Here is a 23,305-nt window from a genome sequence, read left to right on the forward strand (position 1 = left end):
GGCCAGGAGCATGCCACTGCATTCCGGTCTGGGCGACAGAGTGAGACTCCAACTCAAAAGCTGGGCTCGGTGGCTCAGCCTGTAATCCCACGCCTTTGGGAAGGAGATTGCCGAGCCCAAAAAAAAAAAATTTTCTGAGATTTTTACTCTGTAGACCAGCTCATATTTTCCTGCATTAACCTTCTTAACCCTTACCTGGCATTCTGTGCTTTCACTACACAAACATTCTTTCAGCAACTCAAACATGTCATACTGTCTCCTGTCTCTGGGCCTTTGCTTGTGCTGTTTCCACTCCTTGAAGAGCACCCTTGACCTACTTCCATTCATTCTTCAGATCTTAGCTCAGCCACCGCTTGCTCCAGGAACTTCTCCCCCTCCGCCCCACAGAGAGGTTAGATGCCTTCCTTAGGTTTTTAAGTAACAATCTCTACTCCACTGGTCATGTATGTAAGTGCTGTTTCACTAATATTCATCCTCTCATTAGACTTATTCCCCATTAAGGGTAGGGATCATGGCTATATAAATCACTGTATGAATTCATGTTAGTACCCAGTAGGCACATATGAGTTTACTGAATGAATGAATTTTAGTCTGTAATGAAGCGACTCAAGCCTCACTTTTAAACATTGTAGGAAAAGAGCATGTAAAGCCTGATGAAATGATGTCTTCTGTGTCCCTTCATTTGAAAAGGTTCTTAGTAAAGGACAATATACAAAGTATACTAGAATATAATGGCTTAATCTAGAGCTGGAACTGGGCCAATATATGATGAACACAGTGACTGTTACTTCCTCTTATCAACTGTGTTACTTCCCTTGCTGCTGCTGTTGCTGCTGCTGCTCAGGTTTAGAGTTCACACTGAATATATTCTTTCCTTACAAAAAATGTTGAACTCTGAGGACAGTTGCATCTTCTTGGTTCCTAATACTCCAATGAGAATTACTCTTATTTTAATTGCATTTTCATTTTGTTCTATTCTCAAAAGAAATGTAGTAGACAGAGTGACTTTGGGCTAATTTAATGCCACCAATACTTTAGTATAGTGTGTTATCTTGATGCTTGATAATTTGTTAAATTTATAGTATATGTTCATATATTCTAATTTAAGGGGTGCTAGTTTAGTCCATTAGTTCCATCATAAGTAGGAGTTATAATCTGTCAATATATTTGTTGTTTTTCCTCACATACATGAATTACAAACAATTAATGTTTGTTTATTGTGCATAAGAGTAGCTGAAAAGAGCCATTTTTCCAGGCTACATATTGAGGAAGTTATACTTTAAAAATGTTTCCCTTTTCCCTTTCTTATTCTCTCCCTCTCTGTCTCTTACCCACATTACTCAGACCTAAATTTTTTTACTCTAGGAGATTTTCATACTGAATCTAAATTAAAGCATTCATGTTTCTGAAAGGATATCACTGTATCAGAAACATTGCTGTAAAACTAAGACATATCATGGGAGAGAAAGGCAATTGGGAAGAAAGAAGGAGGGAAGATAGCAGTTAAAATATTTATCATGTGCCATTCTCTGCTCTTGACTCCCCCACCCCCCAATTAAATAAGGAAGAAAGAAAGGGATATTAGACAAAGGGATGCTTTTGAACAAGGGAGATGCAGTTCAACTGCCTGTATTATACTAGCCCTCTGGAGCACACTGGACAGGAAATGGAACATTGTAGTAACATGTTTTTTAGCTGGGCTTGGTGGTTCAGCCTGTAATCCCGCGCCTTTGGGAGGCTGAGGTGGGTGGATTGCCTGAGACCACGGGTTCGAGACCCGCCTGGGCAGCGAGACCTCATCTCTACAATAAATCAAACATATCAGCTGGGCATGGTAGCACATGCCTGTAATTCTGGCTACTTGGAAGGCTGAGGCAGAAGGATCACCGGAGCCCAGCAGGTCGAGGCTGCGGTGGCCGGGAGTGGCCACTGCACTCCAGTCTGGGCAACAGAGTGAGACTCCAACTCAAAACAAACAAACAAACAAACAAAAAACATGTTTTTTGTTTTGATATTTAACATGACTTTGTAAAACAGTAGTTGATTTTCATAACTCATTAAAAAATGGTTTTTTAGAATCACTATTAGATTACTTCATCTGGGCTTCTGCCATTTAATATTGGAGTTGCTCACTCTTTTTTTGCTACTCAGTGGACTGAAAACTGAACTGTTAATCTGTTAATGATTATAATAGATTTAAAACATATGAGGGTAGCCTCATCCATATTGGAACCTCAGGATGTAGTTACCTCCCTTGTGTGCAAAGCTATTATTTTTCGATACCTGTGGTTTTAAGGTCCTCCATTCTAGATCATTCAAAAGACCTGAAAGAGATTAATATGTTGATTCTTTAAATGATAACTCTCCTCTGTCTTTGTACTGTTGGCTGCACTGCTTAATGTTCTGTCATCTTGATGACAGTAATAATTTAAAGTACACTCCCAGCTGCATCCCTCCTCTCTACCATATGGACTTGGCTAGATTCACAACATGGCAAGTTGCTTATCTATGAAAATACTCTGCATTTCACAGTTTTCATGTATCCATCCAGTGGCACAATTACCATACTTATAATTCCTTCCTTCCTTTTGGGGGCGAGGGAGATTTGGGACTCAATAACCCTTCTTTCTCGGGTTCTTTCTTGATAAAAAGCTCCATAGGAGATTGTTTTAAATAGCCTGAAGAGTGTTGATATTTTTAAATTAGTTAGTGACAAAGTTAAGTTTATCAACATAGGGTTATTGCAAATGACTCCATGTTGGAGCAGCTATCATTGCCATCCTTAAAATTGTGATCTGCTGTAGGAAAAGGAATAACCCTTATTTAATTGATCTTTCCCATCTGTTGCTGTATCAGCAATATAGAAATTAACTAATTTCAGAAATTATTATGAAATTTTTAATGAAGAAGGCTGATTAGCTAATATGTCCTGTTAAGTTATGATCAGAATGAACTTTTCATCTTAAATGTCTCTTACATTATCAAGAGAATTAGAGTCACAAAGATATTAAAAGAATCTGGTAAATTTGAATAATTCATGCTTTTGAAGTTGACAAGCTCTAAGGCTTCAGGTACTAATATATAATCCTTAGGTTTAAAATGTGCTTCTAAAGCATTTCATATACAAAAACTTCACTACAGAATTATTATGATAGTGAATGTTTTAAAACTGCCTGAATATTTCTTAATAGGAGATTGATTAAACTGTGGTAGAGCTTGAAATGGAATATTATGAATATATTTGATGACTGCATATGAAAACAATGGAAAAACTGGGGGAAGGCCTAATAGGTGAAAAAGGATAAAAAATTAAATGGATATAGATCTGCTATATGAAATATTAAAATCACATAGAAGAAAAAGCTTGGCAGGAAATACACTCCAAAATGCTATCAATGTCTGAGTTTAGATTATTTTTCTTATCTCTACTCTTTCTTTTAATTAAAAAAAAAATTAAAAGTATTTATAACTTTAAAGTGAGGGGGACTTATATCATAAATATCTACAAATTGTATCTAGATTTGATTTGAAACTATTTACCATGACATAGTCATTATTTGCTTATTCATTCACTAATTCAGCTATTATTTTATATATTATTATACTACTATTTTTTGAGTTCCTGTAAAAATGCTTAAATATACATTGTTCTAGCAGCTGAGGCCTTAGCAGTAAACAAAATAGTAAGTTCGTGGAGCTTGTATTCTAATAAATAGTAAACCTCAAGATGCTTAGAAGCATACCCCTATTATATTAAACTCACATCCTTGTTGCCAACTTTAAAGGACTTTTTTATTAGTAATTTTTAAGATTTAGAAAAATCATATTTATTTTATAGTCACTTATTTTTTCATTATTTGTACATTAGTTGAAATAATTTCATAGAAATTTCTAACAGGTCCCTCAGCGTGCATATATATAATATTAGGGACCCAAAAAGTATACATCACTTTTCTATTATTTTAACTCAGTTAATTTTTATTTGTTCCTAATGCCACATTCAGCCTTCCCTAATGTTTATTTTGCAAGCTTTAAATTATGTGTTTTTCCAAGTGGTGTTGTTTGTTCTTCCTTTGCTAACATAAAACAAAGGCTGAGATGAAACACGTCTTGTATAGTACTCTCACTGTCTTCCCTGCTGCCCCATCCCCCACATACCTTCCCTTTCTCTTCTCTTCTCCTCCAGCCATAATAAACTTGGGAGCCTTCTTAGCACATGGAAACCATGTACACTTTCTCTCTAGGCCTTGAGAACTTAAGGTCCCAACTATGCCTTCCTTGCTTGGCCAGTGCTATGCATTCTCTCTTTTAACCTCCTCTGGCATCCCTTGGGGGAATGAAGCATTTCTTCTGTGTAGCTTCTGATGAGTACCGTATTTCCTTTTTATATCGATAGCACCTAGTTAATAATGTACTTGCCTAGTTACTTTAGACCATAAGATCCATAAAAGCGGATATGTCTGCCTTGTTCACCATTTGATTTCCAGTGCCTAGTCTAGAGCTAATAATGCCTGTAAATAAATAACTGTTAAATAAATATGGTAACCTTCGCTAATATGAAAGTAACTGTGCTGGGAGGCGAGCATTTAGTTTCTTAATAGAATTATTAAAAATAAACCCTATTAACTTTGAAACAAAGTACTCATTTAATTTTTTTTTTTTTTTGCCTTAATGTATCTTCTCCTAATCTATCATTTTTTTGGTCTCCATTAGGTGTCATCAATCTTACAGAAGAAGTACAGTGGGTCAAAGTCAATATAAACATGAATGGCTATTATATTGTACACTATGAATATGATGACTGGGATGCACTAATCAAACAGTTGAAAACAAACCCTTATGTTCTGAGTGACAAAGACCGAGCCAACCTTATCAACAATATCTTTGAACTTGCAGGGTACAGTGTTCATAGTTTGTATTTATTTTTATTGTTGTTTTTAAACAAGTGCTTTGAGGTAAAGAGCATTTATGAAAAACAGTTTGAAAGAACTAGCATGTTCATTTTGGAAGACTGGGGAAATATAAGACATGTTCTTTGCCACCAGGGACTTTGTAATCTATTTAGAAACATCAGTTACAAACAGATTGAACAATTAAATAACATAAAACAGAACTAAATAATAATTCAAGACTAGATACCAAAAAACAGGACACATATTTTGCTGAATAACTTGATGTGAGAGTTTAGCCTTTATTTTATTTCATAAGAGAATGATTTTAAACAGCAATTGGTTTAAGCAAGAGGGATAGATCCCATAGGTTTTGAGGGACACCCATAGTGACTGGAACTCCCTTATCTATGTACTGCTGGCCTTCCAGCCACCTCATTACTAGAGAATCCCAAAGCCAAAAATAGCAGTGACCTCATGGAAAGATAGCTTCTGGACAGACTTTTACCAATTTAGATTGGTAATAGGCTTAGAAACATAAGGAACACTAAAGAGTATTCCTTCTGACCTCTCCTGTCCTTCCCATTTGGGTTCATTTTTTTTTTTTTTTAATGAGTGGTCTTTTATATCATCTTAACCATCACTGCTATGATTTCTATAAGATGGTTAATTTTAAAAATGCACTCACTATAAATTTACAATAGACCTTTCTTTAGCAAGTTTGACAAACAAATTTTTATACAGCTGACAAATTTTTATGTAGACATTCTATGTCACACCCTCTTCCCTGATAAATATAAAGAATCAATTAATAAATAAATAAAATTAGTGCTATTCATCTTTTCTGAGAGGCAATTGTAATACTTTAGCTGAGTCAGTAGCAGTTTACAGGTGACTTGAATAAAAAATGAGCTATTTATCTTTTTCTTGAAATGCATCTTTAACCTTGGGCCATATGAACATCAAAAATAATAATTTGTAGTCTGAGTTTACAGAATGCCACTCTAAGCTTGAATTTTTGTCTTCAATACATACCAGCTAGCCATAAAGTTCTCTCTCAACATGCACAGAGTTCTTCTCTGTCTCTGCATATTTAGTTTTCCTGTTCTTTTATCCTCCAGCCTAGGCAAGGTGCCTCTCCAGAGGGCTTTTGATTTGATTGATTATCTTGGAAATGAGAACCATACTGCCCCCATCACTGAAGCCCTGTTCCAGACAGACCTCATCCATAACCTCCTGGAAAAACTGGGATACATGAATCTGGCCTCAAGACTGGTGGTGAGTCTGCCTTTTGCCAGCTTCTCTGGGTGCTTGCCTTTGGTATTATTCACAATTCCACTCAGCCAGTAATGGGTTGACAGAACAACTAGTTAAAGTCCATTTTCTTTACTGTCCTGGTTGTGAAACCTTTACTTTGAATCAAAATGTCATTGTTTACCTTGAAGAATTGGTAAAGGCCTAGTATGATATAGTCTTGTTTGAATATAAAAATAAAGACTTCTGACACTGCTGTCAAAATGGGGTCACATGAAAAGAATATTTCTCTATTTGAATCCTGTTTTATTTTTACAGAACGAATGCTTGAAATAGGCTTTTTTGCAAGGTAATTTTCTAGGGACCATTATAAAACGACAGTTATGTTTGCACTGAGAATATTCTGTTTACTAGTCCCTGTTAATAACTATCTAATGGATAATGATGCTTGTGGATTTATTAATAAGTTTCTTTGCAAAGCACTAAAAAAGTCTTGGTATTAGAGACCATTTTACCTTTCTTAGAACCAGTTTCCTGATCTTAACAGCTGTTACTTTAGATACTTTAAGTATTAAACTGTTGACCGGGTCTTTAAAAGATTTGGAGAGAGAAATAAATTCTTGTTTTTATCTAATTATCTGAATCAGCACATTCTGACAGCAGAGTTTGCTTTATAAACTAATCAGTCTTTCCTGTTACCCAGACAAAAGGCAGCTTTCAGGAAAAGGAAGACATTATTGGACCAGGAATTAGAAAAACCTTTGGGGTTTTGATATCCTCACTGTTAAAATAAGGAAGAGGCTGGGTTAAATCCCTTTTTAAAACAACCTTCTTTTTGCCTCTATTATTGTCCTACTGTGGATCTTCTGTGATGAGTTCTTTCATCAACACATGATCCTCAGTATGGGAAGGAAATGAGGGCAGGCGGGACCACATGGCACTTGAAAAGCACCCCTTCCCTATAAGCTTCTGATCTGACTCCAAAAGAGATGCCTCATCCCTGCCCATGAGTGAGATGCTCACGATAGCCAATTTCTGAGGTCTCTACTAATGATTAAGATTTTTATCATTTTCTATTTCATGAGACTTTCAATCAATAGCCTTAATAAAAACGAGTACCTGGAACATGACCTGGTACATAGTGATACTCAGTAAGTAATTGTCAGATGAATAAATGAGTGATACACACCAGGAACAAATGCATTTGAGTGTTTATTATAGTGTGTACACTGTGCTTGGTGCTTAATCTACATTACCTCATTTAATCCTGACACAATGCCAACATCCATATTTTTACCCCTATTAGGTAAATGAGGAAACAATAGTTTCCCAAAGTCACTTACCTGGTAAATTATAAAGCTGAGATTCAGGTCCAGGTTAGTTTAACTTCAAAGGCTACTTTTTGAGTTATGTTGCTGTATTTTAAATTAATTCGTGTCCTAGCAATGTCATCTTTCCATGATACCTTTTTGTTAGGAAAGTTGAAGCTTTCTTTCTCCCTATCATTTTTTTTCTTTTGTAAAGTTTGAAGACCATGCATTTAAGGTTTAAAAAGACAGATTCACATCTACTTGTTCTCTTTAAAATGAAATTGTTAACTTATGAAGCTTTAAAAAAATCTAAAATGTTAATAATTGTGTTTTTTCTACAGTATTTATGCACATTTCCAAGTAGCATACAGGTAGCTTACTAGTCTCTTTAGGGAAAATTTGGTATCAAGTATTGACTTTCTGTTGTTAGTCTAGTAAAGACATTACCATGAGTAAGCCAGTTTGGCTACTGTTGATGGATGTTTGAGTTGTTTGCAGTGTGGAGGTCTCATGAATAGCACTGTCTGGATATTCTTACACGCATCTCTGGTGAATCTCTGTGTGCATTTCTATGGGATATATATCTGCAAATGGAATTATTGAGTCATAACATAATCATAGTTAATACTGTGCTAACAAATAGTGTTTCAAAGCTGTACCACTTTACACTCCCATCAGGAGTGTAGAAGGATTCTAAATGCCTTGTATCCTTGCTGATACTTACATTCATAGTCAATCTTTTTCTTTTAGCCCTTAGAAAAGGTGCATAGTAGTATTGTAATTGTGGCTTTAATTTACATTTTTCCTGCTGACTAGTGAAGATGATTTTCTTCTTTTTGAGACAGGGTCTCACTCTGTTATCCAGCCTGGAGAAGAGTGGTGTGATCCCAGCTCACTGCAGCCTCAACCTCTTGGGCTCAAATGATCCTCCCACTTCAGCCCGGCTAATAGATGGGACTATAGGCATGTGCCACCATGTGTGGCTAATTTGTGTGTATATGGTTTTTGTAGAAACAAGGTCTCACTATGTTGCCCAAGCTGGACTTGAACTCCTGGGCTCAAGTGAACCTTCCACCTTGACTTCCCAAAATGCTGGGATTACAGTTGTGAGCCACTGTGCCAGTTTTTTTTCAACATATGTATTGATCACTGAATATACTTTTCTGAAGTACCTAAACCTTTCACTTATTTTTTTGTTAAATTATCTGCCTTTTTCTTGTTGACTTGTAAGGGTTTTTTATATAGTCTAGATAGGATCCTTTGTTGGTCATATATATTTGCGAATATCTTCTCCCACTCTCTTGCTATTTTACTTTTCTTCTTTTTTTAAGTAGGCGTCTCACTCTGTCGCCCAGGCTGCAGTGCAGTGGCACTTTCACCGCCACCACAACCTTGACTTACTGGACTCAGGCAACCCTTCCTTCTCAGCCTCCCAAGTAGCTGGAACTGCAGGCACCCACCCATCACACCCAGCTAATTTTGTTTGTTTTTAAATTGTAGATACAAGGTCTTGCCAAGTTGCCCAGGCTGGTCTTGAGCCCCTGGGTTCAGGCAGTCCTCTTGTCTCTTCCTCCCAAAGTTGACATTGCAGGCATGAGCTACTGCGCCTGGCTTTTTACTTTCCCAATGATTCCCAAAGTGCTGGGATTACAGGCATGAGCCACTGCACCTGGCTTTTTACTTGCCCAATGATTTTTTTTTTATTAATATAAGTTCTTGATGTAGTCTGGTTTATGAAATCTTTGCCTATCCCAAGATATTTTGTGTTCTCTTCTGAAAACTTTATTATTTTACCTTTTATATTTAGATCTATAATCCATCTGGAATTGATTTTTGTGGATGGTGTAAGGTAAACACTAAGATGATTTTTTTAATAAATGGGTATTTAGTTATCCCAGCACCAGTACATTTTATTGTATATGTATATTTTTAATCCTAGAATTAATTTGGAAGTAATTAGTGTCATATCAAATCGATACCATTTAGGGCAGTATATTAATTTCCTAGGGCTGCTATAACAAGTCATTACAAACTTGATGTCTTACAAAATAGAAATGTATTCTTACATAGTTTTGGAGTCTGGAAGACCAAAATCAAGGTGTTGGCAGGATGAGGTTTGTTCCTTCTGAGGGATAATCTGTTCCATGCCTTTCTCCAGGCTTCAAGTGACTGCCAGCAATCCTTGGTATAACTGGGCTTGTGGATGCATCACCTCAGTCTCTGCCTCTGTTAACATGGCATTCTCTTTTTGTTTCTGTTCCAAATTTTCCTGTTTTTAGGAGGATCCCAGTTATTGGATTAGGGCCCACTATGATCCAGGGTGACCTCCTCTTAACTTGATTGCATCTGCAAAAACTGTTCCCAAATGAGGTCCTATTCACAGGTTCCAGGCAGACATGAAATTTGGGAGGATACTATTCACCCAGTACAGGTAGCAATAAATAAGATTAATACATGTCACTCACTTTTTGTTCACTGTTAAAGGACAGTATTGGTTCTGAATAAACCTTAAGAGAAGGCAAAATATCTGCCTACTTTGTAGCTTCCCAGTTAGTTAAATTTCATAATAGCAGAAGCCATTTTCCTCCCAACTTTCTTCGATAACTCTGTTTAGGGCTTAGTGCTTAGGAAACACTTGATATTACCTCAAGCTATCCTTATTGCTAAGAATACAACTCAATGAGTTAGGTCTTTGGAATATTTTCCTACTGACATGCAAGTAACTTTTCTCTCCACTGCATCTTCCTCCCGAATGGTTTCCAGTTTTATGGGCAGTTGTGTGTTTGTTAGGAACATTCTTCAGGGTGGGATTCAGGGGATTGATGGATAGAGGGCAAGGGAGGCTTAGTATGTGTTTCTAAAATCAAGGGCCTGTTTACTGGGATAGTAGGCCTTCATATTGTTAGCTAAAGCCAAGTTAGCTTTAGTTTATTATCTCTTCAAAATTCTTAGTCTAGTATTAGGGCATTCTGGTAGCATTAAAACTCTCAAACTTTGAATCCAACACTCTGTGATCTCAGACATTTCTGAGATTGTGGATACAATGTCCAAATACATTTGTGTTTAAGACTGGTGTCTAATTAATTTTTATGTCGTTGCAATCAAAGCATTATGTACATTTATTGACCATTTTGTCACAAAGGCCGCACATGATGTGTCCTGCACATTGTGATGTATGTTGTGGTATTGTGATGTCTGGAGACACATTTGAGTTGTGTTAAATTGTTCACATCTGATGTTAACATCTGATTTTAGCTGAATTCCTGTTTTATCACTTACAAATCTGTCACTCTTTTACTTATGAGGCATTGGAGGGATGAACCTTTTGCAATAGAAACTGACACTTCACTTTTAAAGAAACTCAGTTGACCTAGGAAAAAACTCCCTGGGCATATCAGTGTAAAATTAAAGCAGTAAATCAAAAGATAATACATAATGTCAGTGGCACTATTTTTCTCTGTCTGTTTCATTTTTAAAGTCATTTTATATTGTTATTGTTGTTGTTGCATTTTATTGCATATCCAATGTTTGTGGCTTGTATAAGCCATCAATTTATTTTCTCTCCCCACTTGTCATTTCACTTCTTGAAATCATAGGGTTGGATTCTATTGTTTAATGAGCTTAAATTTCAAAAAACCTAATTTGGAATAATAGGAAAAAAAGTTTTATTTCATTTCTAAGATAATTTGAAGCACATGGTATGTTTCATTAGTATTCATTAATATTAAATATATAACCTGGATTTATAAAAATGATTGTATTTTGTAACACCAGGATTTTTCTAAGAATATAATTTTATTGAATAAAAATTTTTTACACTATTATAATTTGAAATATATTTAAAATCAACTATTTAGATAATTTCTCTTAATTTGTTACAGAGACTAACTAGCAAAAATTGAGCTCTGTAATTCCAGGAATTAGCTCAGGAATTAGCTGCAGCATCTTCAAGTGTCTGATTTCCTTTACTTCCAGTACTCTAAGGTACCAGTTTTCCCACTGAATTCTTTATGTTTTAGCAAATTCATTAAACATTGCCATTTTTCTGAGTTTTTTCAAATAGAATTTTAAGCATGTAAACTTTTTTCTTCTTACATTCTTCCTTTGTTTGCATTTGATAGTTGCAAGTAGCTTGTAAATTTCTTGTATTCTTCAGTTGCTTGGACTCTGCTATCATGATGCTGTTGGGAAGATGAGGCCAGTGAAGGACAGTGTGTCCCAGTGAGTCAGGTGCATCTGAGGGGAGGTGGGGGTCGCTTCATTGCTTTATGTTCTTTTGTTACTAGGCAGCACAGCAAGTATTTTCCACTTGATGTCCTCCTGGTGGCTCATAAGCTCTGCCACTCACACATTCCACAGGGTGTCTGTTCTCTATTTCATTGCTTTTGAAAGAAACAAAAGCAGTTGACGTGTTATCACAAAGCCATTCTCCTTGCATGAATTCATTTTTCCAAGTTCATATTCAGCTCCACAAGAGGCTTATTCAGAGAATAAACCTCTGCTGAGAAAGTGGCCTCAGCAGTTTAAACATCTCCAAATAGGATTCATTTTAGTTATTGACAGTGACACTCAACTGAACTGAGTTTCTGGATTTCAGAGTTTCTGCATGTGGTCATCTGTGGTTCTTGGTTATTTGAGATGAAGCATGATCATGGTGGTAGAGGTAAGAAAAAACCAGGTGCAAAAAATTCTTCTATGCTGAGATCTCTGGGAAGGGGCGTACCTGTACGATTTTCCCATTTTGATCCTCCTTATATATAGCCCTGAAGGTTTTCTAAAAATGACCATTTTTATATTAGAATGTTTGTTCTATCTAGTTGTATTCATAAATGCGTATTTTATGTGATGATCTTTTAAATCTCATGTGTCCTCACCCCTCCCCAAGCACAGCTTGCGATATGGAAATGTTGCTGCTTACTATGAACAGCTTTTATGCTTTTGTTGTGGAAAGCAATGAAAAAGTTGTTTGTTGGTTCCTTAATATCAAAAGTATACGTAAAACAATGACAACCTATTCATAAGTAACTATAACAATGGACTGGATAATAGATTATATTAATGAATAACTTCATTTTTTAAGTGTGATAAAGTATTATGGTTTTTATTTTTAAGTAGGATAAGGTATTAAGGTAGGAGAATGTTTCATACTATAGTATTTAGAAATGAAGTATCATGATACCTGTAACCTATTTTCATATGGTTCAGCTAAAACCAGTGTGTATGTGTGTTACACATGCGGAAACAAAGCAAATGTAAGAGTGTAAAAAACTGGTGAGTCTTGTTGAACAACATATGGATATTCGTTGTACTTTTTTTTAGATTTGAATTTTTTTTAAACAAATACTTGATAGAAAAATAAATCATATACAACTATTCTTCCTATAGGCCTCATTTTTATGCTAATTTGGTTAGATTAATTTGTTATCGCATCAAACTAGTTGATATGTTAAATATAACTTTAACTTTGGATTCAGAAACATTTAAATATTAACCATCAGTAAAGAAGTATACTATTCTATCATTGCTTTATGGGTTTATAGATTCTAAAGTCACAAGGTCAGGAAGTTCCAACTTCTGAGTGGTTATAAGTGATACTTTTTGGCAGGAAAATAACTTTTAGCTGAGTATGCACAGCATAAAGCTTCCCTACTGCACAGAAGTCATTAATTCTTTCTTAGTTATGTCAGTGAAAGTTTTCCTTGGCTATGGCAGTCTTATATATAGCTTTTGTTATTGAATGGTTTCCTTGCAGCTATATGTGGGCTTCATATGTCAGTTGATATTTAATGAGTAACATCTCTTCATCTGTGTCTTTTTCTTCTCTTTGGGTAAGTTTTGGGAAAAAGAGATCTAATTATCTTGATTTTTCTGGTTGTCCTAATTATTATTAAACCTGTTATAATATATTTTGTCTCTCTAGTCCAGGGTATTTAAATTGCTTCAAAAGCAAATCCAACAACAAACTTGGACTGATGAGGGCACCCCATCTATGCGAGAGCTTCGATCAGTCTTGCTAGAATTCGCTTGCACCCACAGCCTGGGGAATTGCCGCACTGTTGCCATGAAGCTGTTTGACGACTGGGTGGCATCCAACGGAACTCAAAGGTACTCTGCACGTCTACTCAATGACTTCCCTTCCTCTCCTTTTCCTCACACCATGTACCGAAGCCAGGATCTTCTCATCCTGATCCTGGGTTATAAATGTGATAAAACTGAATGTTAATATAGGTGAACTGTATGCATCTGTGATATCAAACAAGACCTTTTTTTAAAATTGTGTATGTCATGTGTATTTTAAAATATACACATAACATGTATGTATATACATAACATGCATATATAATGTGAAATGTATCATCTTAACCATTTTTTAATATACGGTTTAGTAGTGTTAAATACATTCAAATTGTTGCGCTCCAACCTCCAGAACTTTTTCATGTTGAAAAACTGAAACTGTATCCATTAAACAGCTCTCTACTCTCTCTTCTCCCAGCCCCTATAACCACTGTTCTATAAATTTCATTACACTAGCTACCTCGTTTAAGTGAAATCATACATACAGTATTTGACTTTTTGTGATTGACTTATTTCACTTAGAATACTGTCTTCAAGGTTCACCCATGTTATAGCATGTGTCAGAATTTCCTTCCTTTTTAAGGCTGAATAATATTCCTTTGTAGGTATATACCACATTTTGTTTATCTCTTCATTCACAGATAGGCCTTTGGTTGCTTAGACTATTAGTGAATAGTGCTGCCATGAACATGGGTATACCAATATCTCTTAGAGACCCTGCCTTCACTTCTTTTGGATATATATCCAGAAGTGGAATTTCTGGATTACATAGTAATTCTATTTTTAATTTTTTGAGGAACTGCTATATTGTTTTCCATAGCAGCTGTACCATTTTACATTCTCACCAACAGTGCACATCTTTCTAAATTCTCCACATCCTTGTCAACACTTGTCATTTTCTGGATTTTTGATATTGCCATCCTAATGGGTGTGAGGTGACAAACAAGTCTCTTAATTCCAGAATCAAACATAGCAAGTAGAATTAGTTGTTAATAGAATTGCTTTTGGTGATGATTGATTTCTCTCCAGGTTCCTTACTGGGCATCATAGAGAGAAGATTCAAGCATCAGATAGAGAGTCGGGTGGGGGATCTTCGTAACCTTTTGAGGTCTTTCCCATCTCAGAGGTCTTAATGAAAGAAGTAGTCTGCATTTTTTCCCCTCTTCTCCCCCCCCCCACATTTACTGCCATATTTCTACCGTGGGACTTACCATACAATACTGTGATGCCTGTGGGTGTTGCTCTCTACTTTGTGATGGCCTATGGATTCCTAGAGGGCAGGGACTCATTCCTCTTCCCATCCCCAGTGTCCAGCCAGTTGCCTGCTCAGTTCTTTGTGAGTGGTCAGTGGATAATTGTAGTGTTCAACTGAACTGGTGTTGTTCATACTCATACTACTGGGAAAGTAGCAGTCATTGAATTAACTGTTTTCTTGGCCTCAAATTTTCTAGTTAAGATTTGTAATTATTACCTGCCCTGACCCCAGAAATGCCGCCACCAGTCAACTCCTTGCCTTTGTATTTAGAATTTTTTTCTTCTTATTCTCACGTCTGACCACCTCTCTTATAGTGTACCTACTGATGTCATGACTACTGTATTCAAAGTTGGAGCAAAAACTGAGAAAGGCTGGTCATTCCTTCTAAGCATGTATGTCACTGTGAGCTCTGAAGCAGAGAAGAACAAAATACTCAAAGCACTTGCCAGCTCAGAAGATGTGCAGAAGCTTTACTGGTATGAAACTACCCCACAATTAGGATATATTAGACACCAAAAAGCACAAAGCACTGTGTTCCTAGGATGGGAGCTCATTCTTTTTAGATCTCCCATTTCCTTTCTTCTGGTGCAGGCCAGGTCTGCCTGAGCAGTATGTGGAAGAACCTGCACGTGTGGGGCTTTGTGTTAAAGACTGAATCTTTACAGACAGGCAAGATGGATATGCTTGGTCCAGAACAGATTGAGAGACATCAGGATCACAGCCCTGTTCTACTCTGCTCACAAATGTCTTCCTCCCTTGGGGACATTGTCTCACACTCCACAGTTAGTACTCCATTCTTTTGGGCTAAAACCAGAATTGCTCTGTGCAAGCTGTCATTTAGAAAATGCAGAAACATTTAAATAATATAGACAACCTTATAGACTCTACCTTCATGTGAATTTACATGCCACACTTCTTCCTTTTAATATCTTGATGGTGAGGGCCTGAAAGTGGGAATTTGGCATGGATGAAAAAGGGCAGTAAGTAGGGCCTCCCGGCAGGACAAACAAGCAGGGGTGGGGTAGAGGGGATCTAGGTAGCCATGAGCAGTAGAAAGGCATTTGGTACATAGGACACAGACTTTGAAAGTCACACCAAGAAGGACCAAGGATGGCGCTTGGGTCTCCTTGCTTTTCTGGTATGGTTTTGCTCGGATGAGTCCTCAGTGTCCCAGAGATGTCATCAACACCTTCCCAGACCCACTTTCCAAAAGGCATTGTGTAAATAGACATTTTCTTTAAAGTAGTATCCACTCTCCAATATAAGAAAATAGAGGAAAAAAAATTGTTTTAGATCACACTAGTAATGCATTAATAAATTCCCATTATAATGTATTCATGCAATACCTAAGAGTATAGAGCAAAATATGAAAGTGTCTCTCATGATCCTTCACCTCCATTCTTACTTCCTCTTGTCTGTTAATAACAGTGTCAGTCCTGGTCTTTGTATTTACCTGTGGGGACAGATATATACACACACACACACACACACACACACACACACACACATACACGCACATGTACACACGTGCACACACACACACACACGTATACTATTTAAGGACATTTTTGAAACATAAGTTTATACCATACCCAGTGCTTTGTGACATTCCCTTTAGTGAATGCTCAGTGTTTGAGATTTGCCATTACTTCATAAAGCCTGCTTCACTTGTTTTTATGGCTTCGTATAATTCTATACTGCGTGGCTCCATCATAATGTAAGTAATCCATTACATTTTGTTGGACATTTGGGGTTTTCCCACCTAAAACTACTGTTGCATTCTTTTTAGGGTATGTGTTTTCTCACCAAATACAGATATTGTAGCATATTATATTATGTAGCATGGCACATTCAAATGCCAGGCTTTAGTACTTATTAACTGTGTAACTGTTGGGCAATTATATAACCTCGGTTTCTTCATCTATAAAATGGAGGTGATTAACAGCCAGGCGCAGTGACTCAAACCTGTAATCCCAGCACTTTGGGAGGCAGAGGTGAGAAGATTGTCTGATTCCAGGGGTTCGAGACTAGCCTGGACAACTTAGTGAGACCTCGTCTCTACAATAAATAAAAAAATTGGCCGGGCATTGAAGCGTGCGCCTGTAGTTCCCAGCTACTTGGAAGGCTGAGGCAGAAGGATCTCCTGAGCCCAGTAGGTCGAGGCTGTAGTGGCCATGAGCATGCCACTGCACTCCAACCTGGGTGATAGAATGAGATTCCAACTCAAAAAATTTTAAAAAAGGTGATTAATATCTACTTTATAGCATTGTTGTGTCAAGAACTTAGAACATTATACACAGTATCAATGAATGTTAACTATTAATATTAATAGGAGTACATTCTGAAATGTATCTTCGTTTTCAAATTATTCAGACAGCCCAGTTTTTTAAGAGTTGTAGTATAATATACCTGCCTACTCAAATCAAATAAGGTTTTACGTGAAAAAATGTATCTCCATAATTTATTTCCTAAATGTACTTTCTCTGTCAAAAACTATTTTTTATTATCATGTGACACTATAGGCAAATGTCTGCCTCGTCCGTGAATTCTTCCTTCATTTAAAACAACTCTATAGATCATCCATAGAAACATTCACAGATCAATCTTGAATTCACCCAACACTTGTTTCCCCAGAATTACTTCAGAATTATAATTAGGAGACTGATACTAATTTAAATTCAGTGATCATTTCTTCATGAATAATTATTTTGGAGGCTAAATATGCTTTGTTCTTCAGGTTAATGAAAAATAGCCTTGCTGGAGATACCATCCGGACACAGAAGCTGTCTTTTATCATTAGAACTGTAGGCCAACGTTTTCCTGGACACCTACTGGCATGGGATTTTGTCAAAGAGAACTGGAATAAGCTTGTACAGAAGTAAGCTTCTCAGATAAGTACTAACTTTCAGTATTCTGAGATTCTGCATTTGAAAACACTCTCCCAATGTTAAGATGGTTCACAGGAGAGGATACATATTTCTGTGACATTTTAACTGTAACATACAGAAATTTTCACATTCATAAACATAATTCCATAGTTTGAGTCATTTAACAGTGGTGTTCCATCAAGTTCTGGTCAAGCCTAGCCTTGCTTGACATCAGGTCTCTTACATCAGCATGGGCACAGATTATTTCTGAGTAATGATTTACATATGTATGGTGAAAAATATCTCTTCATTGCTAAAACTTCAGTTAAGAACTCACACACAGCTAGAGGGCAGGTGTAGGTTTCTTTCTTCTTTCTCTCTTTTAAGATAGTAATGACATTTCTGGCTGTATGATGTGAGGAGATTAAATGGACTAATAATTTGTCTGGATATTCCATAATTCTCCCTTTTGTGCCCACTTTGCCTTCCCACTGGCAGTGGACCATCCCTTATTTACTGAGCTATGATTCTGGGAAGAAGACTCTGCTTTACCTTTGGCATAAAGCATTTCCTTTGCACTCAAGAACAGTGCTTTGCTTACAGCAGCTGCCTCATTATTTTGCCTTTTTTTGTGTGTGTTTCTTTAGGTTCCATCTGGGGTCCTATACCATGCAAAGTATTGTTGCTGGATCAACTCACCTGTTTTCAACAAAGACACATTTATCTGAGGTTGGTTATATAAATGCTAGTAGGGAGACTGGGTTAATTCTTTTCCACTCAGCTGTTCAGTTTAATGCCAGTTCCTGTCCCTTCTCTGTCTTCCTTCATCAGTGCTAATGATTCTGCATTGAGATTACTTCTAGAGAGGGTAGGATATATGGTAATGAGGAAAGATTCTGATTCCTTTCTCATCCATGGTCGCTTATCTCCCTGATAGAAATAACTTTAATAGTAATAAAATTGTTTTGAAGAATTCCATTCAAAGGGGGAACTTATTTAATTCAAAGGGGGAATCAAGCCTAAATGTATTTATTTGAGTCAGAGTCTCACTCTGTCACCCAGGCTGGAGTGCGGTAGCATACTCAAACTCACACTCACACATACTCACTGACACTTCTGCCTCAGCTTTCCAAGTAGCGGGAATTGCAGGCACGCACCACCATGCCCAGCTAATTTTTTATTTATTATAGAGATGAGGTCACGCCAAGTTGTCCAGGCTGATTTTGAAACCCTGGGCTCAGGCAATCTTCTCATCTCCACCTCCCAAAGTGCTGGAATTACAGTCATGAGCCACGAAGCCCAGACAAGCCTCAATTTAGACTCTACCTCATTTATTTTTACTTGGACATCATTCTTTGTAAGTTAGAAAAATGTATCCTTATGGGAATAAAGGGAATTCATTTTTAAAATTACTTCAGCTATCACTATACTTGATCAGGAACTCTATGTAGACATCTTGAATATTAAAGTACTTTTTTCCTCTGCCTTCACGATATCTATACAACCATCACTAAATTAAAGCTTTGAAAATAGCCAGGGTTTATTGCCCTTTTCTTCTTTTGAAATATTACTGTGCGGATCTTACAGGTTCAGGCATTCTTTGAAAATCAGTCAGAGGCAACCTTTCGACTTCGTTGTGTCCAGGAAGCTCTGGAAGTCATTCAGTTGAATATCCAGTGGATGGAGAAGAACCTAAAAACTCTGACGAAGTGGCTGTAGCATGCACACAACCTCACCTCATTTTGTTGCCCATTCAGAGAGCTTGTAAACTTGGGCTCTGCTGCTTCTGCAAAAGCCAAGGTGAAGCCAGAATCGCTGCCGAATTGTTTGCACTCTTAGGAGTTCTAGTTAGCTCAGGGCCTGACTGTATTTTTCATCTGTCTTTTCTGAAATGTCTTTGGGCAGTATGTAGTTATTTATTAAAAAATTATGTTCACTTGTATGCCAACCATCTACAAAAACAATGAGGAATTTTTCTACTTTAAAGATACACAAATGGGTTGGGGGGGGGAATCTGTTTTGGAATTCTATTCAATTTCTTAGTAACCAGAAACTTACTGATATAGTGAGTCAAGGAAAGCTCTACCATAGGAGCCACCCGCATTGCAGGTCGCTGATTGGTCAGCCATCAGTTGCTTCTTATTGATAGATGTTACCAAAATGTGCTACAAAATCAGCCCTGAAGAGTGTGATATGGAGATATTGAAGCATGCACTGTAGAGACTGACCTCAGGTGTGCAGATCTACTTTGATTTGGGGTTTTAATTAAATTAATGCTTTATTTTCTGGGAAAAAAAGTTTGAATAACATGTATAACTATTGTATTATTTTCTGCAGAATAGCCAGGTGCTACAGATTTTTAAAATTTTTGTTGTATTGAAAAGCTAAATAACAAGGCCAAAAGGTTAAAATTTCCAAATATTTAATGCTTTCTTTCTCATCTTTTATAGTGTTGCCATAGGAAATGTTTCAAATTGAATTAGCTTTAATTATTTTTGTTCCTGAATGGTGATAGTCCCCAGATCTGTACACCTCTATCACTTCCTGCCATATAGACATACCTTATGTTATAGAGAAGTATTTCTCCATTTGTGGCAAGCATTTTGCTAACACTGGTGTTTTTCATCATGATTTTTATCACTATTGCTAAGAATGCAATTTCAGTTGTCTTTTGGCATCATAGATCATAGACACTTTCTCTCTCAGTCATATCCATGTGTGGGTTTTCATTTTATATGATAGAGTAGCATATTAGAAGCATATTTTAAAATAGGGCCTCTGAGAATTGGAAGCTTTTTATTTGACGTTCACCATAGTACCTTAAAGGAACAAAGAGAATGTGGGCTAGGAGCAACTTGAATTCATGTTTAGTATGGTGGGCTTTGAATTTTTTTCCACTATCAAAAACAGTGCTTTTCTTTAGTTGAAAATTTATAGTTTTTCTTTTATTATGACAAACAAACATAAAAGGAGTGGTCAAGGAAATAGAGAAAAATGAGGGAGGCTGTCCAAAACTGTGTGGCATTTGTACTCCTTCCGAAGGAGAAATACTGTACTTGAATTTTTTTAGCTATGCAGACTTATACCTAGATTGTTGTGTTTCTTTGATTCTTAGGAGAAAAGCCTTCTTCCTAATAATTCTTGAGAACCTTATATTTTGTTTGAAAACAGCTTTTATGTACATAAAAAGGGTAGTTACCCATTTGTGAGCACTTAAACACTCCACAGAGTCAGACAACGGAAAAGGTTACCTTCTTTTATTTAGCAGGCATAAAATTAGAATATGTGGGATTGTGTATAAAATTATATTTTATTTTATGAAAATATTTTTATATAACAAAATTTAAAAGGCTGGTAAGCTAAAAAAAAAATAGCCTTCTTTAATCCTAGTGTGTTTCCTCCCAATGTAGTCTTTTCTAAATATTTTTCTCTCTGTTTTAGAGTAGACAATATTATATCCTGAGAATCACAGAATCATCAAAGTATGTCTTGTTGAAACTGGGATGATTATAGGTCTATTTCTCTTGTGCTTTGATAAATGAATGATAATTTAGTTGATATTGAAAGTTAGTATGTTTTTGTATTTTTAGAGTGAGGGAAAAATACTAAACTTTTGAGGTAATTTTTGTTGTTGCTGGTTTTTTACCATGTTGTATTTACTAAATTCCATTTTTATATAGAGTTTAAATTTTGCTACTTCTAAAAATCAGTTAAGATTCTTCAGTTTTACTTGCACATCTTGACATTACTCCTATAATATGTGTTAGTTAACTTTTCATATGGCAAATCTTGTCTTGAAAAATACCATTTTTTTGGTGTATGTGTGTGTGTGTGTGTGAGAGAGTATGGACTTCGGCGGGGCTATTGTTATAAGTAAAACCTCATCAAAATGGGCTCAAAAATAAATAACTCATGATCATTGCTATCTCTATACTCAAAGGCTGTTCATTCCCATGATACCAGATACATAATATTTGTGGTTCTGTTTGTAGCCCTCACCTCAATTATTTGTAATTTTAGTAGGCCTCACCTCTCTTTTTCCCACAGAATTCCATAATTTTTGAAGTTAAACTAACCCATCTACATGGGACTCCTAAAACTACCTCTAAGTGAGGTATATAAGATAAGATTAAATAAGAGGTAGAACTTGTAGTATAATATGTATAATGGTAGCTTTCAAAGTTTTTTCTTCCCAAAACTTTGTAAGCCACGGTATTTCTAAGAACCCAGACTGAAGCACAGAAGTTAAGGTAAACTTTTTTTTACCATAAGCACACGGATTAATGACCCAAGTAAGTACTTGTGCAACAAGTATGCTATTCATTGAAAATAGACTGTCTACTTGACTAGAGAAGAGACATCATACAAGATTATTAGGAAAGATGAAAATCTAGTGTTGTGACAGAAAAATGTATGCTTTGGAGATCTGAAAGGTTATGAGAGTAGCAACTGAAGGAATCTAGTTTGTAATGTGAAACTATTAGATACGTCAACTGCATGTAGTGTCAGCTTCTACCATAAGCTTAAGCTTCCTCTTGTGCTTTAAGTCTTTTTAAATGAAATTTTGTTATTATTGTCATTGTTTCCATGATCATGAACTTTCTTATTATCACAGTTCTACTTAAATCTTATTTTCTTTGCCTTGTGTGTTTTCATTTTATGACATTAGCCATTATAGGAACAAAAGATCTGTCAGAAGAGTCCTGGGTATAGACTAATTTGAGCTACATCGATGTTACCAGCTACCAAACAGAATCCTTTCTGGCTATTGGGAAGTAAGAAATTAAAGTTAAGTGCTGAATTTGTTGGATTACTGATAGCCCATTACTGAGTTGGATTTTTAAGAGTCTACTCAAACCAAAGCACCTGTGGAATCACAATCTGCAGTCAGATTGCCCAACATTGTCATACTCCTCGTGTCTCCTGGGGCTTCAGGGAAGGCTTGCACATCCTAGATGTGTCACCAACAAGCACAGCAGTAGCTGGGCTGAGCTGCAAAACTCAACCTGTATTTTGTGGCAGAAGCTTCTCTAAGAGCTAAGTCTGTGGATGTGAGGTCGTTCTTCTTCCCTTTGCCTATGTTACTTTTGCTTTTATTGGAACGAATTCTCTTTTTAAGGAGCTTCCTTCCCTCTCTCCACCCCTATTTATATTTTTTTAAAAACTAAGGATATATTTTTGCTGGATTTTGCATTTTTTATCTTGCACTTCATTCTCTGTGTTGTACAGTCAGTACAAAATAAAAAGTGGAGGTCCAGAAAGATGGGAAACCTCTCCCTTTCTCTGCTCACCAGCATGGGTGCTACCTAGCAGAGTAGTTCATTTGGGAGGGTGTATATACTTTAAAAATGTACATTTGTAGTTTTGATATGTTTTTATATTCTTCCACTTTGTATAATTTTTTGTCCTGATGAAAAGTGATATATCGTCCTGTGAAAATCTCATCTTCCCTTCCCATGTTGCCTATGCAGACAACAGCTCCCAAGTCATTATTTGGTTTCCTTTTTTGGAAGGAGGAGGTGATATCAAGAGGAGAGCAGGCTGTATACAAATGCTATTCTGTAGCCGGGCTCGGTGGCTCAGCCTGTAATCCCGCGCCTTTGGGAGGCTGAGGTGAGTGGATTGCCTGAGCCTGTGGGTTTGAGACCTACCTGG

The 23,305-nt window shown here is 36.5% G+C and overlaps 1 protein-coding gene across 2 annotated transcripts in view; it reads left to right on the forward strand.

Moving 5' to 3' along the window:
* The window catches only part of LNPEP (leucyl and cystinyl aminopeptidase), an 84,790-nt gene extending 64,160 nt beyond the window's left edge, over positions 1-20,630 (forward strand). The window contains exons 12-18 of one of the 2 annotated variants that reach the window (XM_008055047.2): positions 4,714-4,897; positions 6,011-6,167; positions 13,374-13,558; positions 15,098-15,259; positions 17,521-17,661; positions 18,298-18,379; positions 19,238-20,630. In XM_008055047.2, coding sequence (XP_008053238.1) covers positions 4,714-4,897; positions 6,011-6,167; positions 13,374-13,558; positions 15,098-15,259; positions 17,521-17,661; positions 18,298-18,379; positions 19,238-19,369 — 1,043 coding nt within the window. In that variant the 3' untranslated portion in view covers positions 19,370-20,630. The remainder of the gene's footprint in view (positions 1-4,713; positions 4,898-6,010; positions 6,168-13,373; positions 13,559-15,097; positions 15,260-17,520; positions 17,662-18,297; positions 18,380-19,237) is intronic. The other variant, XM_008055048.1, reaches the window with a different exon arrangement.
* Positions 20,631-23,305: the final 2,675 nt, after the last annotated feature.

The sequence above is a fragment of the Carlito syrichta genome, unplaced genomic scaffold (assembly GCF_000164805.1).
Source record: "Carlito syrichta isolate Samal-C Ts95f unplaced genomic scaffold, Tarsius_syrichta-2.0.1 Scaffold301643, whole genome shotgun sequence".
NCBI classification, from domain to species: domain Eukaryota; kingdom Metazoa; phylum Chordata; class Mammalia; order Primates; family Tarsiidae; genus Carlito; species Carlito syrichta.